The sequence below is a fragment of the Ceratotherium simum genome, chromosome 38 (assembly GCF_057802395.1).
Source record: "Ceratotherium simum simum isolate JZ-2026a chromosome 38, ASM5780239v1, whole genome shotgun sequence".
NCBI classification, from domain to species: Eukaryota; Metazoa; Chordata; class Mammalia; order Perissodactyla; family Rhinocerotidae; genus Ceratotherium; species Ceratotherium simum.
The window spans coordinates 14,747,352-14,766,794 of NC_141937.1; the positions used below are offsets into that span (position 1 = coordinate 14,747,352).

Genomic DNA, 19,443 nt, shown 5'->3' on the forward strand with positions numbered 1-19,443 from the left:
ATCTAAAGTTTTTATTTTAGTTTAAAATATATATACTGCATCACAGCTGATTCTTAGATTAGCATCACTATCTTTAATAATCCTCATATTGAATAAAAAAAGACATAAATATATAACTATTTGAAAAAATATTAATTTTTGTGAGACAAAAAGAAAAAAACATGTTTAAGAAAAGGTGTTTTACATTGTAATGTCCAACTTGCACAAGCATATTTCACCTTGGAAAGGCATTAGTCATCTGGGCCATTTCCTCAAAATTCTGTTTAGCCTACTTACGATTTCCTTTCAATAAAAGGCAAGAAAAGAAAGAAACAAATTAAAAGCCAAAGCACCCTGCTCAGGAATCTGGGAATGCCTTTATGATGGACTCATAGGCAGGTGGGGGCGGTGTTGAAAGGCCAATTCGAAGACTGTTACTGGACCAGTGGAAATCAGGACGGCTCAGACTGTGGGAAGTGTTGACGGTAGAAGAGGTGTTGGAAGAAGGGAGAGTCATCAGCTGACTGTCAGTTTCCACGGGAAGTGGTGGGCTTTGCAGAAAGGGATGGAAAGTTGAAGCCCTGAAGCTTGATTTTCTTGGAAAGGAATTTGCTTGTTCCAGGGAAGCTTGTCGCTGAAAAGTGAGACTGGCCAGGCTGAGGTTGCTTCGACGTTCACAGCCACTGTGGCGGTAAAATCCAGTTCTGTTGAGGCCGTGGGTGTAAGAAGACCTAGGTCGCCGGCTTGAACTCCACTGCGAGATGGGGGCACTGGCTCTCCTTCGAGACAAGCAAACAAACAGAGCCCAAATCAATCCTCCAAGGACAAGTCCAATTGCCATGGACACTGTGAAGGACATTATAAGATCCTCTGGAAGAAAAAAAAAAGATGTAATTTGATTTGTAAATAAGCGTTCAACTAAAAACATAGAGTAGAATACAAATAGTAACTATGGCATACATGATGAATTTAAATAAATTTTGAATTAGGTAAATAAAAGATGGTGCTAGGTGGATGTGAGTAAATGGAAGCTGCTGTGCTTCTATGTATTAAAGCAAAAGGATATAAAATAACATTTTTAGCAGTAGCATTCCACATTGCCTTTGCTGTTTTATTACCTTTAAGAAATGTCATAAAAATAGTCTCACTTTTTTTTAAAAAAGGCTATTCTTTAGCTCATAATTTTTTTATAGAGTTGCAAATATAGTCCAAAGATTGCTTCCTTTTGAGTTATGGTAGTAACCAATGTGCCAAAAATTGATAAAAAATTTCATAGTCACGTTGGCTTTGCCCTTTCCTCTGTCTGCTTTCATCAACCCTTCTGATGTCTCCCACCTGCAGGCTACATGATGTCTCACTTCCTGCACTCATTTTTGAGACTGGAAGTGCTAGGATAGAACCATCTGGTGGGCTGACTGATTTATGTCGTATTTCCTGAACTCTTGGACGGTCACCTGTACCTCTGACTCATTGATAACATGACCTATGAAAACTACTGGGCTCTTTTTTGGTCTCCAAGTTCCAGTTAATGCTGTCACAATACCATTGTTAAATTCCTGTCCCCTGAATCTCCATAGAATGTCTGCTGTGATAATAAAATTCCTGTCCCCTGAATTTCCATGGAATCTCTACTATACACCAGTACCCTTCAATTCACAGAACTTGTATTTATTCAGATTTCCTATTCCGGGAGGGGGTGGGGAATGCCTTCCCCAAATGGAAATTCTACCTTCTGCTTCTTCTTGGGAACTAAAAACATATTCTTGAGTGCAGCTGGGTAGCAGAGCCCCTGCTTTGAAGGGAAAGACACTCTTGATAGTGGAAGACCCCTCCAGCCTTACCACCCATCACATTTCCCCACCCTCCACTCCATAATCTACCCACAAGCCATGTTGATTGTCTCACTATCCCAAAACGTGTTTCTCCCTCAAACTCTGCGCTTTTCCACGTACTTTTCCTTATATCTGGATACAATTTTTAAGTTTCCGTCTGGAAAACTCACTCTTCAAGATCCATTTCAAGTATCACCTTTTGGATAAAGACTTACAAATTTCATAAACAACAATTTATTACTGTTAAGTAGAGAGGTAAGCTATCTTATCTAATCGTTTATTTAAAGATTCTGTCTTGAGAGAGCCCTGGACTGGAAATTAGCTAATTGGTGTTGTGAGATGGGAAGAAAAAAAGGGAGTTGCAAATGCTTTGAAGTGCCTGCCGTCAAGAGGTAGAATCTATTTCCCCAGCCTTTCAATCTGACTTCTCAACTTGCTTTGGCCAATAGGATGCAATGGAAGTGAAGCTGTGCAAATGGAAGCCTAAGCCTGAAGAGGCCTTTCGGCTTCCATCCCTCCCGCTCTCAAGAGCCCTGCAATTGCCAGCATATGAATGCACCTAGGCCAGCCTGCTGGATGCTGAGAGACATATGGCCCAGTTGCCCCAGTAGCCCTAGCCAAGAGCCTGCTAACCTCCAAACATATGAATGAGATTATCCTAGATAAATCAGATGCTAGTCAACCCAACAACTGACTATGACATATGAGAGAAGACCAGCAGAAAATCCATCTAGCTCAACTTGGCCCAAATCGCCTACTCTCAGAACCGTGAACTAAGTAAATGGCTGTGTTTAAGCCACTGTGTTTTGGGGTAGATTGTTACACAGCAAAAGCTAACAGATTCAGGGTTCCAAACTCAGCTCTGTTCTGATGTATTGTATGGTTTTTAAGAAATTTGTTTAGCCTCACTGATTTTGTTATGTTTTTTTAATGAGAGTTAGATTTTACAATTACTGGGTTGTTTTCAGTTTGTTGTAACCTGTGACAACATATAGAAAATCATAATGTAGAAATAACAAACCAAGCTAGGGTTAATAAATACATGAGAATAATCATTGCTCCTTAATTTTAGGATACATTTTAGTGTCCTTCCACTTTATATCGTCTCATTTGTCTCCTGCGAAAAGACTATATTTGTTGTGTCCTACTTTCACAATTACCTTCACAAATGCTCTAAAACAACTGTTTATATCAAATCTAAACAATAAATTCTTTATAATAGGAAGATGACTTCTCAATTACAAGATGATTTAGGATAGCTCTGCTGGACCAAGTATTGTTCTTCCAAAATGTGTCTCATAAAAATAGTATTGAGTCATAGCCTTAAAATGCAATCTCTTGAGACAGGGATTTCAGAGAGTTAGGCTCTATCTGGAAAAAGCAACTAAATACAGTCAGAACCTAAAATTAGCCTTATTGGTAATACAACAAAATTCCAAATCAACTTGTAACTATCACTGCTCCAAATATTTGGAAACTAAGAAAGAAGTTATAGGAATTCTGAGTTGCCAAGGCAATGGCAGCCATGTAAATCAGAAATTCCCAAAATTCATTCCAAAAAAAGATGAACAAATAACACTGTACAAAACCTATGTCTTCAGCACAATTAGAAGTCAAAGAACATCCTAATATCAAGTTACCTAGTAAGTGAACAGTGATAAAACAGATTCTAATAAATTATCTCCCATGCATCCACCATGAGCCTTCATGGAGAGGAAGGGGAATTCTGGGAAAACTGTGAAAATAATGAAAAGACATTCTGGTCCATGAGCACATTGACTGTAGGAAAGAGACTTAAAGTGCAGAGAGGAATGTGAGGAGGCAGTCTTGGAAAGTTTTCCCTTCCTGAGGAAGAAGAGGGTAAAGTCTCCAGTCACAAAACACCACATCTTGGATGATTCCATTTACATGAAATGTCAAGAACGTGCAAAACTATGGCGATAGAAGATTGGTGATGGTCTGGGGCTGGGGGGTGGGAGGATGGAATGGGAGCAACTGCTGATGGACACGGGGTTCTTTTTGAAGGACAAAGTGTTCTCAAATTATGTTGTGGTGATGGTCACATAACTCTGTGGCTAAAACAAAAACCATTTAATTGTGCCCTTTAAGGGGCTGAATTATAATGGTATGTGAATTATATCTCAATAAAGCTGCTTAAAAAAAAAAGAAAGAAAAGGAGAGGTGCTTTTTGAAAACCACACAACAAAGGAGACAAGAGGCAAGATTGAGGGGAAAGTTTAGAATCTTTCAAAACAAAAGAAAATGTAAAAAAAAAAACAAAACCAAAGGACACACAATCCCTCCCCCACCCCCTCCCTTTAAAAGTAGAAGTCAGCCAGTAAAAACACCATACTTTGCTTCACTGAGGAAAGGAATATTCTAGAATGACTCCCGGGATTTTGGCATGGGCAGGCAAGGGTGGGTACTAGTGTCATTCATCCAAACAGGGAAGAAATGTGAGACTGAGGGTGAAGTTGATATTAGGAAGATATTGAATTTGAATGTCCCTGGGATATTCATTTTGAATTCAAGGTTAAATAGATGTGGAGCTTAAAAGAGAAGCAAAGTTGAGAATCTTCATGTTACAAAGGAGTTTCAATCATCCATAGCAAGCACTTAGACTGAAATAAAAGAGTGTGTTTATAGAAGTTAGTTGTGGATAGACTTCCAAGAAAACCAGGAATTAACAGGTGGCTGAAGTAAACAACAAGGAAACAAAGACTAATTATTAGGAAGCTAAGTGCAAAAGACATTTTCTCTAGTGTTAAAAAAGTTATTGATGGAGAAAGCAATCCCTCTATCATATTTTTAATTTTGATGAAATTTCTCAGTCACAAAATAAGAAAAATCTAGATAATGGAAAAAAATAATACATCAGTCTTAGCAGCATTTTGTTGAATATGACGTCTACTCAGGCATGAGAAACAAAAGAAAAAAACAAATGGGACTACATCAGGCTAAAGAGCTTCTGCACGGCAAAGGAAACCATGAACAAAACGAAAAGACAATCTGCCAACTGGGAGAAAACGTTTGCAAATCATATATCCAACGAGGGGTTATTCTCCAAAATAAATAAAGAATTAATACAACTCAACAACAGAAAAACAAAGAACCTCATCAAAAAATGGGCAAAGGATATGAACAGACATTTTTCCAAAGAAGAAATACAGGTGGCCAACGGATACATGAAAAGATTTTCAACATTACTAATTATTAGGGAAATGCAAATCAAAACTACAATGAGATATCACGTTACATCTGTTAGAATGGCTATAATTACCAAGACAAAAAATAGCAAATGTTGGAGAGGATGTGGAGAAAAGAGAACCCTCATACACTGCTGGTGGGAATGCAAACTGGTGCAGTCATTATGGAAAATAGTGTGGAGATTTCTCAAAAAATTAAAAATAGAAATGCCGTATGATCCAACTATCCCACTACTGGGCATTTATGCAAAGAACTTGAAATCAACAGTTCAAAGAGACTTATGCACCCCTACTTTCATTGCAGCGTTATTCACGATAGCCAAGACGTGGAAGCAACCCAAGCACCCATCAACTGATCAATGGATAAAGAAGATGTGATATCTATATACAATGGAACACTACTCAGCCATAAAAAAAACACAAAATCATCCCATTTGCAACAACATGGATGGACCTTGAGGGTATTATGTTGAGCAAAATAAGCCAGACAGAGAAAGACAAACACTGCATGATTTCTCTCATATGTGGAAGATAAACAAACACATGGATAGAGAGAACAGATTAGTGGTTACCAGAGGGGAAGGGGGTTCGGGGGTGGGCAAAAGGAGTAAAGGGGCACATATGTATGGTGATTGATAAAAATTAGACTGTTGATGGTGAGCATGATGCAATCTATACATAAACTGATAAATAATGTACACCTGAAATTACACAATGTTATATACTATTATGACCTCAATAAAATAATTGAAAAAGAAAAAACCACATTATTATTTGAAACCCATCAAAGACCTAAGGTTTCAAAGTAACATAATGAACTAAAATCTGAGAAATGCCAAGTTCTTTTAGGAGAGATGGAACCCATGGATATTTTCATTTTCAGCAGAGTAGCAAGGTGAAGAGGAAACTACCATAGACACAGTAGGAAGAAAACAGGTGAACTTTTTGTGATTTTTAAAGGCTGAGCGTAGACTGGTGTAAGAATTTAGAAACCTTGGGGGTTCCATACATGGGGAATCCACACTACCTGCCAACTCCTTAACACAGGCCTTCACTGAGTGCTCACCAAAAAGATTGATGGCAAGGCAGGAGAACTGAGAGACCCTTCTAAGGTGCAAGTTCCCGCAGCCTGCTGTAGTCTGAGGGCAGAGCAGAACCGAGAGAAACCCTCCCACACTTATACTGATTATGAGACAGATGGCAGCAATCTATGACTGGAGATGGGGCCAGATAGCCGAGAAAGTCCCTTCTGAGGCATACACATATGGAGCCCGCCTAATTATGATGGCAGAAAGGAGAATTGAGAGAGAGAAAAAGAAGGACGAATTAGGGAGGTCTGAGAGGACAAGAAAGATTACTAGCACTGAATGAAAGTAAGAAGAGAACTTTAGGTAGAAGTGATGAGCAGTCAGATGCCCCAGAGATTTTATCCATTTATTTGTTTAACATATAAAGCACCTGCTAGGTACCAAGTAATGCTAAGTATAGAGACAGCAGCAAAGAAAACAAAATCTCAGCCCTGATGGAGTTTATATTCTATATGACTTCAATTAAGATAAGAAAGATGTCCTTTAAGCCACGAGGCAATGAGTGGGTCATTGGCCACTTTGCTCAAACTCCTCGTTTCATTGATATTGGAACAAAGGCTAAGGTTTGTGTGGTAGAATTAACACTCGATTTATTTTAATGATTTATATTAACAAGTACCACTCGTCAGGGGACTGTCGCTTCCACTCATGTTATGACGTGAAATGAGAAGACAAATAACGTTCACAAAGTATGTGCCCTTGCCTTTATGTGTAAACCTTATGACCACTAAGGTCTGATTGAGGACTCTAAATATCTCAGGATATAAGCACGTATCATAGATGAAATGAAAGAAATACATTCACTTTATTTCAACTCAATGGAGATAAAACCAGAATCTTAAAAGAGAAAATAGATTCAGTTACCCAATGAAAGCATTCAAAGGTTTCAGGAGTTTCTACACATGGTCTCGGTGTATATACCCTTTGAGCCTCTCTACTGCAGTGTCTTCTGACAAAATGTTCCTAAAGGTTTATTTATAGTGAAAAATAGCATAAAGTTCAATTTCAAGAAAAAAAATTAGAAACTTTTTAAAGGTAGAATCAAGGGGAAATAATTTCTCATGTATTAAAGTGATTGAGAAAATTAGCAAAGACAGCCAAAATACATGGAGTGAGGAACATATTTATATGCCAAATGACTGTTTGATTGCTAAAATATATTATTGTTCTAATATAATAAAACAAGGGAAATATCAAAACTCCAGCAGATAAGTTGTTAAAGAATAGGTTCAACCACCATAATCTTCTTAAATGACAAATTTCAGTTTTGTGAGTAAAATATTATATTTTGGTGGCACTAAAATGAGATCAATATTTCCAGGAGAGCAATTTGGCACTAAATGTATTTTAAATGATTATTCTCTATGGCTTGATAATATCTGTATTTGACACTGTACGCCTATTGTCTGTGCCCAAAATTTGGGGAAATGGCAGGCAGCATAGATACTTATGACTCAAAATATCATATTAGTATTATAAATAAAACACTATATAGGGTTATATAGATATCTGAAAAGGATTAAATAAATTTTTTTGTTTGTTTTTGTTTGTTTGTTTGTTTTTTGTGAGGAAGATCAGCCCTGAGCTAACATTCATGCTAATCCTCCTCTTTTTGCTGAGGAAGACCGGCTCTGAGCTAACATCTATTGCCAATCCTCCTCCTTCCCCCCCACCCAAAGCTCCAGTAGGTAGTTGTACGTCATAGTTGCACATCCTTCTAGTTGCTGTATGTGGGACGCAGCCTCAGCATGGCGGGAGAAGCGGTGCCTCGGTGCGCGCCCTGGATCCGAACCCGGGCCGCCAGTAGCGGAGCCCGCACGCTTAACTACTAAGCCACGGGGCCGGCCCTAAATAATAAATTTTAAATGTACTGACAATCATGAGACTAATATACACACAGTAATAATAAACTACTTAAATTTTGAATGAATATAAAGTAGAATAAGATGGAGCTACAGAAGTTATAAGAATGACAAAGAAAAAATATCATACTACTCAAAACACATACTTTGATATGTGTTTGCTTAATTTTTGTTGTTCAGCTGAGTGCACATACCATGAAAATGACTTCCTAACCATAAGGTCAGTCAAATATCTCTTTTAGAAATCATAGCACCAATTCTTATGCCCTTGCCTATGTGTAAAGAATTTTTTAAATAGTTATAAATGATAGTAACAACATAAGAATCTCTAAGACTGCTTAAATACATAGTAAAAAGCTTATCGATCTTGCTAAACTCCTTTAAATCCAAACTGCAAAGATAAGTGTAGAAATGATAATGGTAGTACGGCCTGTTCCAGATGGTCTTTCATAAGGATTCTTTTTATTTAACTAGTGAATCATTTTTCTGACACAAACTGTAAAATCCAGAAAATATATAACGAGGGGCCGGCCTGGTGGCACAAGTGGTTAAGGGCGCACGCTCCGCTGCAGTGGCCCGGGGTTCACCGGTTCGGATCCTGGGCACGCACCGACGCACTGCTTGGCAAGCCATGCTGTGGCGGCGTCCCATATAAAGTGGAGGAAGATGAGCACGGATGTTAGCCCAGGGCCAGTCTTCCTCAGCAAAAAAAAAAAAAAAAAAAAGGAGGAGGATTGGCAGATGTTAGCACAGGGCTGATCTCCCCACAAGAAAATAAAAAAAGAAAATATATAACGAAAACAACATCTATTTGCCATACAGCTTTAACTTTTCATGTATGTAATTTCATTCTGACAGACTTGACAATAACTTTTGGGAACCTTTTTAAAAACCTAGTATAAAAGAAAATGTATCTGAAAAATACATGGCACAGATATTACTTTTTTGATAACTATTTGCCTCTTTATTTCTCAACAAACTTAGAGGAGGAAAAATGAGCCATAATTTTTCCTCATATAATTACAATATAATGCAGTTAATGAGACCAAATGATTACTTTTTAAAAATGCTGATCCCCCTTTGAAGGAAAAAGGAACAAACTCAAACAAGAGTGAGGTATGCCATAGGAATTAAGTATTGTTGTCCTCATTTGTAAGATGTGTCTATACAACTAGCAAGGTGTTGGCATACAAGTCCTCAATGAATGGTAACTGTTATTACTAATAACTGTATAATTTACCCAAGTCATTCACCTCTTTTCGGCTTAATAATAATGGCTACTATAGTGCCTTTCAATACTAAGATTCTGATATTGGATCTGGTTTTTGGTAAATCTAATCAATGTCTCAAATTCTGTCCATTAGTATTAAAATTTAGTAGAGGTCACCATCTAGTGGCTTTGAGTTGAATCGTTCCAATATCTGAAAAGTGATTTTATCAGTGTCAACAGACTGGAACATTGATCAATTCACAAAACACTTTGCAGTTATAAGAATCATAAGTTCAGCTATTACCAAAGTAGGCCACACCATTCTTGGTACCCTAGAGTATATACAAGGATTCAGGCAATAAAAAGACTTTGGCAAAAAGTTTTTTAGGAAGAATAATATTTAGGGCACAGAAAACTTGATTAATTACAATAATTTAAACAAACTGTAAGTCTTTTCTATATGTATCTCATCTGTCAGAAAATCTCATTGGGTCTGTTTTCACAATATATCCCGAATTCAATTCTCACATTCAATTCAATTCAATTCTCACTATCTACTCTGCTACCTCCCTGGTCCAAGTGTCCATCACTTCTGAACTGGAATATTGCAATAGCCTTCTATCTGGTTTCTCTGCTTCGATCCTTGCCTCCGTACCCCCAACTGCACTCTTCTCAAGACAATCCCCAGAGTGAAACTTTGAAAATCTAAGCCCAATCACATCACTTCTCTGTTCTACACCCTCCATTTCTCCCAGAGTAAAAGCAAATCCCTAAAAATGGCCTTAAAGTTCCGACTTGATCTGTTCCCAGTTATCTGTGCTCATCCCTACTCTTCCTCTGGCTCATTCAGCTCCATCCACACTCCCGTCTTTGCCATTCCTCAAACACACCAATGTGCTCCTGACTTAGGGCCTTTGCACTGGTGGTAACCTCTCTCCCCAGCTGTCTGCACAGTTAACGTCAGCTTTTTGCTCATATGTCACCTTCATTGAGGCCTACCCTGACCACCCTATTGAAAATTACATCCTGTCCCACCTCTGATGTTTAACTGGCAGTCTTGATTTTCTTTTTTCTTTCTAGATTAATGGAAACTAAACTCATTAATTCATACTCTTTGAAAAAAGTAAATAAGATACGTACGTATCAAGGGCCAAAATTGTAATTAAATTTGAAAGATAAAATAATTTTTATCTAGAATGGTTAGAAAAAGCTCATGAATGAAGTGAGAATTGAGACGTCTCTTCATGTATGAATGTGGGATAAATAAGCAAAAGGCTGGGAGATTTAGAAGTAGTTTTGACCAAAGGCATAAAGCATAAGCCATATTCTGAATACAATTAGTCAGTAGTATTTTTAGAATAGAAGGTAAATTCAATTATGTTCAGAAGGAACAGAGTGGCACACCCCTTTTTATATATGATGCCATATACAAAGACCAGCTTATGGCAAACCACTGAGAACATGATAAAGTACCAATTAAAAATATTTTTAAAAATCTGTTTCAAGGCATCAGAGGTCTACCAAAAATGCTAACTTGAGGGATAAAATTCGAGGAGAAAAGAAAATATTATGCCACAATAAAGAGAGGTGAAAAATCTAAGTAAAATTCTGTGCAATCTCAGTAGACATGGAAAATAAAAAATTGGAGTTCAGGGGATAGCAAGGAAGATGGGCTCTGGGAAACATTCCAGCCTCTGAATAGGGTCCCTGAAGAGCTCCTCCCTGAGAGTAATAGTGAACAAGAAAAAGAACAGACCTCATGAAGATAGAAATACGGGTGCACATTAGAGCAATCTCAGATTGCATTAAGGTGATCTTCCCTTAACTAACTCCAGAAGGAAAATTAATTATTTCTAAAGAAAGATAACCTTACTCAGTCTTAAATTGTTTCTACAATGCCCCAAACAATATTGGGCATAAATAATAAATTACAAGGCATTCCAAGAGACAAGATCAAATGAACAAAAATCAAGAGAGCAAGTATATAATAGAAAAATATCCTGAATTATCAAGATACTACAGTTAACAGACACAAATATTAAAATAATTGTGAATTAATATGTTAAAGAGAATAAATAAGAAGTTGGAAAATTTCAGCAGAGAATGGGAACCTATAAAAATAATCAAATAAAACTATCTGATGAAAATAAGTAGATATTTTAACTGCATTATATTAAAAATGTGAAATATCAAAATGTGAAATGCACCTAAAGCTATGTTTAAAGGAAAATGTGTAGCTTTACAGACATACATTTAAAAAGAAGAAATGCTGAAAAATCAATGATACAAGTTTCCATATTAAGAAGCTAGCAAAAGACAACTAAAACAAATGTTAGTAAAGTAGCTATGGAGAAAACTGGATCCAATGATGTAGAAAGAAAGCAAAAAGGAAAAGAAAAGAGACCGAGAGAGAATTATCAAAGCCAAATGTGTTTTCTATGAAAAAAAAACTAATAAAAATTGATTAACTACTGATAGGAACTACCAAGATGGGAAGGGTGCGAGGGGGTGGGAGAGGAAGAGAGAGTGAATGAATTACCAATATCAGGAATAAAAAAGATGGCATTGGAACAGATTATAGAGGCAGTGGAAACATATGGAGATAGGATTCTAACTAAGCTTTTGTACACTGACCCTTCCACGTGTAATGACTATAAACATTAGAAACAACACTGCCCATCCTCCTCAAAAAATCCTGCCTTAAAGGCACTGAAGAATGACCAAATGTAGGCAGCTACTAGAGAAAAGTTGGCACTTGGAAGAAAAGAATAGCAAGCCCTAGGTGAGTTTCCTAGCTTTCAAAGGAACAGTTTTCAGTCTGAATTATGTAAGGCAGTAAAACTCCAATTAAAAATCTGCAGTATTTCTGGTTTGGAGAAACAAAGGGCAAAGATTGTGGCAACCAGAGCTGCTAGAATGTATGAGAAAAAAATTCTGGAAAAGAGAAAGCCAGAGAGGAGACCCCCCAAATTTTAATTATAAAGATTTCCCATATTATCTATGGCTGGCTCTTGAATCACACTGTATATTCCAAACAGCACAGCTAGAGACAAAAACTAACTAAACTAAACTAAGATTTGTACTGCCTTCCAAGAGACAGGCTTTATAGGGTTTTGTAGTTTGAGTTATACAAAGTTATTTGCCTATGAAAACAAGCTGAAAAAAAAATACTCTTTAAGGTGATATAGCAGAATGCAAAACCCATTCAAAATGTGCAGGATCAATATAAAATTACTTTACATATGAATAAACAGGAAAATGTGACCCATTCTCAAGAGAAAAGATAGTCAACAAAGATAGACTCTAAGATGACCCAGATGTTGGAATTAGCAGACAAATATTTTAAAGCAACTTATATATCTATGTTAAATGATGTAAAGAAAAATGTTTGTAATGAATGAAAAGGTATGAAATGTCATCAGAAGACTATAAACTCTAAGAAAAAAACCCAATGGAGCTGAAAAGAATATAAGAACTAGAAAAATTCAGTCAATGAGTTTAGCAATGAAATTAAGATGGTAGAGAAAAGAGTCTGTAAACTTAAAGACGGATTAATAGAAATTATCCAATTTGAAGAGTAGAGAAAAAATATTTGGTGGTGGGGAGGGGAGAACAAAACCTCAGGAACTCATGGAAAAATATAAAAATATTTAATATAGGTTTAATTGTAGTGCCAGAAGCAAAGGAAAAAGAATAGAGCTAAAAACTATTTGCAGAAATAAGGCTGAAAATTTTTCAAAATTTGTTAAAGAAATTAATTTATAGATTCATCTTAGCAATATCAAGAAGAAAATATACAAAGAACTATGCATAGGCACATCATAATAAAACCGTTGAAGAAAAAAGATAAAAAATTGAAAGCAAACAAATTAAAAATTACAATGATAATGGCATATTACATTCAGAAAAACAATTATTTGAATAACTGCTAACCTCTAATAAGAAAAAATGCTATTTCAAAGTGATTAAAAATCAGTCAGCCCAGAATTCTATATCCACCAAAAATATCCTTTAAGAATAATGGTGAGATAAATACTCTTTCAGGTGAAGGAGAAATTAAATTCATCACCGGCAGAACTACGCTAAAAGATATGCTAAAGAAAATCCTTAGGTTGAAGGAAAATGATATCAGATTAAAAACTTGGACCTTTGGGAAGAAATAAAGAACATCAGAAATAATATTAGGGTAAACCTGAAAGACTATTTTCTCTTAATTTATTTAAAATACATATTGCTATTTTAGAAAATTAAAATATTGTTTTATGAGGTTTGTAATTTATGTAGATGTAATATATATATATATGTAATGTTCATTATACAAAGGATAGAGGATAGGGTATAAACAAACTTGATACCTTTGTTTGTTTATGTAGAAAATCCTGAGGATTCTAAAATATAACTGCAAGATGAATTAAGCAGACTTGCAGAACATAAGGCTAGTATATAAAAATATTTTATATACTAGCAGCAAATAACTGGAAAGTGTAATTACAATAGTATCATTAAACATAGACTTCTAAGGATTATTATTATTTTTCTTTTATAAAAGACATGTAAGATATCTACACTAAAATCTTGAAAACATTACAGAAAGAAATTAAAGGCCTAAATAAATGGAGGAATATACTATGTTCATGGATTGTGAGATTCAATATTATTAAGATGTCAACCCTCTTTGGATCCATTTATAGATTCAATTCAATTTCAATACATAGACTTTTTTGTAGAATTTGATAAATGATTTTAAATTTTATAGGAAAATACAAAGGACCAAGAAAAATCAAAGTGACCCTGAAAAAGAACAAAATTGAAGGACTTACCTAACTTCAAGACTTACTATAAAAATCAAGAAATAGAATGAAACAAAATGTAGTCCAGCAATAATAGGCTTGTATTTATATGGTCATTTGGTTTTCAACAAAGGGACCAAAGCAATCCAATAGAGAAAGTCTTTTCAACAAATTGTGCTGGAAAAGCTGGATATCAACATGAAAAGAAACCCTTAACTTCTATACTATATGCAAAATTTTAATTTGAAATGAATAATCATAGATCCTAAACATGAAAGCTAAAATTTTAAAATCTTAAAGCCTTTAGAGGAAAACAAAATAATATGTAAAAGACTTCTGCTTAGGAAAAGGTATCTTAGTTTCCAGAAAGCAACCCTCACACACACACACAAAGATAGGTAATATTTAGATAGATAGATAGATTAGACTTCCAAATTTTAAAATATGCCCAGCAAAAGACACTGTTAAGAAAATAAATAGGCAAGCCACAGACAGGTAGAAGACATTTACACATATATATATCTGACAATAGCTTGATAATCAGGATATATAAAAGAGTTTTCCACTCAATAATAAAAAGACAAAAAAAAAGGAAATAAATGGGCTGAAAATTTGAACTGACACTTCAAAATATATATTTAAAGGCCAATAAGCAAAAGAGGAAATGCTCAGCTAACTTTCTTCTGTAAAGGCCCAGGTAGCAAATATTTTAGGGCTTTCAGGTCAAACTTTAGCAAAACTATGCAACTCTGCCCTTGTAGCACAAAGCGGCCGTAAACACATAAACAAATACTCCAAGAAAACCTTATGTACAAAGATAGGTGGGGGAGTAGCCCCATGGCCTAGTGGTAAAGTTCGGTGTGCTCTGCTTTGGCGGCCCAGGTTCTCCAGTTCAGATCTTGGGTATGGACCTGCACCATTCATCAGCCTTGCTGTGGTGGCAACCCACATACAAAAATAGAGGAAGATTGGCAAAGATGTTAGCTCAAGGTGAATCCTCCTCAGGAAAAAAAAAAAATAGGTGGTAGATCATATTTAGTCTATGGACCATAATTTGCCAATCCCTGCTCATCATCATTAGACATCAGGGAAATGCAAAAAGAAAACACAATAAGATACAACTTAATACTGACCAGAATCACTAAAATTAAAAGGGCTGAGAATAAAAAAACTGTTGACAAGGATGTAAAGCAAATGGAAGCCTCATACATTGCTGAAAGTAGTGTTAAATGGTACAACCACATTGGAAAAAGGTCTGACAGTTTCTTATAAAATTGAACATACACATATGCCATGACCCAGCTTCCACTTCTAGGAAGTTACCCAAGAATAGTGAAAACATATATCAACAAAAAGACTTTTAGAAGAATGTCCATTGAAGTTTTATTCTTAACAGCCAAGCTGAATCAGCCAAGGTGTCCATCAATATGAAAATGGGTAAATAACTTGAGATATATATTAAATACTACCCAGCAATAAAAAAAAAAAAAAACTACTGACACATAACAGCATGAAGAGATATTAAAAATGTTATGTGAGGGAAAGAGGTCTTCCACAAAAGAGTAAACACTGTATGATTTCATTTATATGAAGTTCTGGAAAAGGCAACACTAATCTAGCCTAGAAAAAACAATCAAAATAGTGGTTTCCTCCTTGTAGAGAGGGATTCGCTAGGAAGTGGTATTAGGGAGTTTTGGGGGTTGGTGGCAATATTCTATATCTCGATTAAGGTTTGGGCTATTCAGATGTGCATGTATTTGCCAAAATTCAACCTATGTTCAGTTATGATCTATGCACTTCATTTTTATTCATTTTACACATTTAATTGTACATAAATTTAAGCTTAAAAGAAGAAAACTAGTAAAAGTATTGAATTCTTGTTAATGATACCTATGCTGAAGTAATTAGGGGGAAGTGTACTGATATCTTCAATTTACTTTGAAATATAAACTAATAAATTGGGTGAAATGAGTATCATAAAAATGTTAATAGAATCCAGGTGGTAGGTGTATGGGTATTCACTGTAAAATTCTTTAAATGCTTCTGTATATTTGAACATTTTCAGAATAAAATATTGGAAAACATATGAGAGAATATTATAAACAACTTTAAGACAATATATTTGGAAATTTAATTCAAACGGACAAATTCCTAGAAAACACAAACTATCGTAATTAATAGAAGAATCAATAGAAAATCTAAGTAGTCCACTATTGCTAAAGATATTGACTTTGTCATTTAAAATCTTCCTATTAAAAATACTGCAGATAATTACACTGGTGAGTTTTTCCAAACATTTAAACAATAAACAACGCCAATCTTACACAAACTTTTCCAGATAATAGAAAAATAGGAAACACTTCCCAACTTTTTGTAGGAGACCTGCCTAACATTGGTATCAAAATCTGACAAGGCTGTCATAAGAAAAGACTATTACAGGCAAATTTCTCTCATGAATGTAGATGCAGGAGTCCTAAGTCAGGGACCTATTTAAAAGTATAGCCATCTAGGCTCCATCTTATACCTACTGAATCATAATCTCTGAGCATGGAGCCCAGTGAGAGATGAATTATTAAAATTCTCTCTACATAATTTAGATGCAGTGGTTTTAAAGATGAACATTTGTAAACACTTGTTTTTCAAACCTTTCAGGTAACAGAGAAAAGAGAAATAATTAGTAGGCTGTTAATATGCAATGATGCATAGATGTCCAAGAGTATCTAAAATACAAATTAAAAGGGTTGGTGTCAAGATGGCGGCATAGGCAGACTCTGAACTCACCTCCTCCCACAAACACAACAAATTCACAGCTACTTTTAGAACAATTACCCCTGAGAAAGAACTGAAAATTGGATAAAAATAACCCCCACAACAAGGGACAGCCCTGACTGAGGTGGAAGAGGCAGAAATTCCATTCTGGAGAAAAAAAAAAAGCCACCTTTACAAGCCACACTGCTTCACAGCTGCCCGGGAGCAATCTAAAGGTACGCAGCCTTCCCTGGAGGAGTTGGGGACCTGAGTGGGGGAGCCTTCCTGCTAGAAGCATCTTTTGGTCCCAGCACAATTGAGACAAGTGTCATAATATCTGGCTTTGCTGGCTACTAACAACAACAGGGAATCCCCCCAGAAAAGCTACTGCACAAAAGGAAAAAAAAGCCAGCCCTTAAATGGCCCACGCACAAATTCATCCTTTCAGAAAGCAACCTAAAATCACCAGAAAGAAAGGTGCACAGTCCTTTGGTGAAAAGAGACTCACCATATATGCTCTGGGTACTTCTTGGTGAGAGGTGAGACCTCTCCAGGGACTGAGACATTAGCAGCAGCCATTATTGTAACCTAGTATGGGCATGCTGACACAGACACTGGCAGATGCCATTGGAGTTCTTCCCCTGGCCTCTCAGCACAGGGTCTGCCCCACCCACTAGAGCACTGATTTGATCCAGCTCAGCCAAGGCAGGCAGCCCACCCTAGGGACTGGCCCCACCCAACAGCAAGCCCTTGGGCAACTGGTGGGCCTGCATAGGCTGGGTGCCTGGAACCCCTGCAGCCCGGAGAGTGGGTCCACCTCTGTGGCGCAGGGCGTCTGGGAGGAGTGGGTGGAGTATGTGGGCCTCTGCAGTGGGGCAATTGTGTCTACTTCAGGGGGTCAGGGTGTGTGCATGGGGCAGGATTGTGTTGACAGGGTGTGTGGCCCTGTGGGCCACGGGGCTTGTCAGTTGCAGAAAACTTGTGCGTCCAAAAAACCACATAGGGGATCGATCACACCTTCCAAAGCCTGAAGCAATTGGTGCTCCCATGCCTGGGGCCAGCCCCACTCAGCTGCAATCCTGAGAGAGCTGACAAGACCCTTGTAGGCCAGAGGCCTACAGCAATTGTAAGCCCCTGAGCCTAACAACCAGCCATGCTGGGGGCCTACTTACTTACCAGTAAAACCACAATAGGAATATGCTATTAGACCTTGCGGCAAACTGTGCTGGGGCCACCCCAGACCCAAAAAAGAGACTGAAGTGTCCATAGAAGCTACACACAGCTGAGCAATACAACCAGCCAGCCAGGGACACAGCCTAGCCTCCCTGGGCACCTGCAGCAAGAGCAACCCTGCCATAACAGAAGGATACACATAGCCCACACAGGGGTCACTCCTGGAACATTTGGAACTGGTTATGAGAGGGAAGAACACTGCTGGACCTCATAAGGCATCTCTTACATAAGGCCATCATTCCAAAATAGGGAGACATAGCTGACCTACCTAATACATAGATACAAGCACAGAGAAAGAGGCAAAATGAGGAGGCAAAGGAATACATTCCAAGAAAAGGAACAGGACAAAACCCCAGAAAAAGAACTAAATGAAGCAGAAATGAGCAATCTAACTGACCAAGAGTTCAAACAAAGATTCATAAGGATGTTTACTGATCTTGGGAGAAGAATGGATGAACTCAGTGAGAACGTCAACAAAGAATTGGAAAATATAAAAAAGAACCAATCAGAAATGAAGAATACAATACTGGAAATAAAAAATTCACTAGAGGGACTCAAAACCAGAGTAGATGATACAGAGGAATGTAGCAGCAAGCTAGACAAAAGACTAGAGGAAATCACCCAAGCTGAACAGCTAAAAGAGAAAAGAATTAAAAAGAACAAGAACAGTGTAAGGGAGCTCTGGGACAACATCAAGCACACTAACATCCATGTCATAGGTGTCCCAGAAGGAGAAGAGAGAGACAAAGGGGCCGAGAACCTATTTGAAGAAATAATAGTGGAAAACTTTCCTAACCTAAGGAAGGAAACAGACATCCAGGTACAGGAAGCACAGTGAGCACCAAAAATGATAAACCCAAAGAGGCCCACAGCAAGACACATCATAATTAAAATGTCCATAATTAAAGATAAAGAGAGAATCTTAAAAGCCACAAGAGAAAGGCAACAAGTTACATACAAAGGAAACCCCACACGACTATCAGTTGACTTCTCAGCAGAAACCTTACAGGTTTGAAGAGAGTGGTATGATATATGTAAAGTGCTAAAAGGAAAAAACCTACAGCCAAGAATACTCTATCTGGCAAGGTTATCATTCAGAATGGAAGGAGAGATAAAGAGTTTCCCAGATAAGCAAAAATTGAAGGATTTTACCACCAAGAAACCAGTCCTACAAGAAATGCTAAAGGGACTTATTTAAGATGGAAAGAGAAGAACACATATGGGAAAAAATTATCTATCTCCATGATAAGAGGGTAACAGATATAAATGCACAAACAAGAGGTTAGATATGATGTCAAAAACATAAGACGTGAGAGGTGGAGAGTAAAAGAGTAGGGCTTTTAGAAAGAGGTCAAACTAAAGAGACCATCAACTTAATATAGGTTGCAATATACGTAGGTTATTATATATGAATCTCATGGTAATCATAAACCAGAAACCTATAACAAATACACAAAACTAAGAGAAAGGTATCCGAACGTAATACTAAAGAAAG

General features: G+C 36.9%; 1 protein-coding gene across 1 annotated transcript in view; it reads right to left on the bottom strand.

Moving 5' to 3' along the window:
* Window positions 1-337: 337 nt before the first annotated feature.
* MYCT1 (MYC target 1) overlaps window positions 338-19,443 on the bottom strand; it is a 28,944-nt gene continuing 9,838 nt past the window's right edge. The window contains exon 2 of the mRNA XM_004440685.2: window positions 338-849. Within this exon, the coding sequence (XP_004440742.1) occupies window positions 338-849 (512 nt within the window). The remainder of the gene's footprint in view (window positions 850-19,443) is intronic.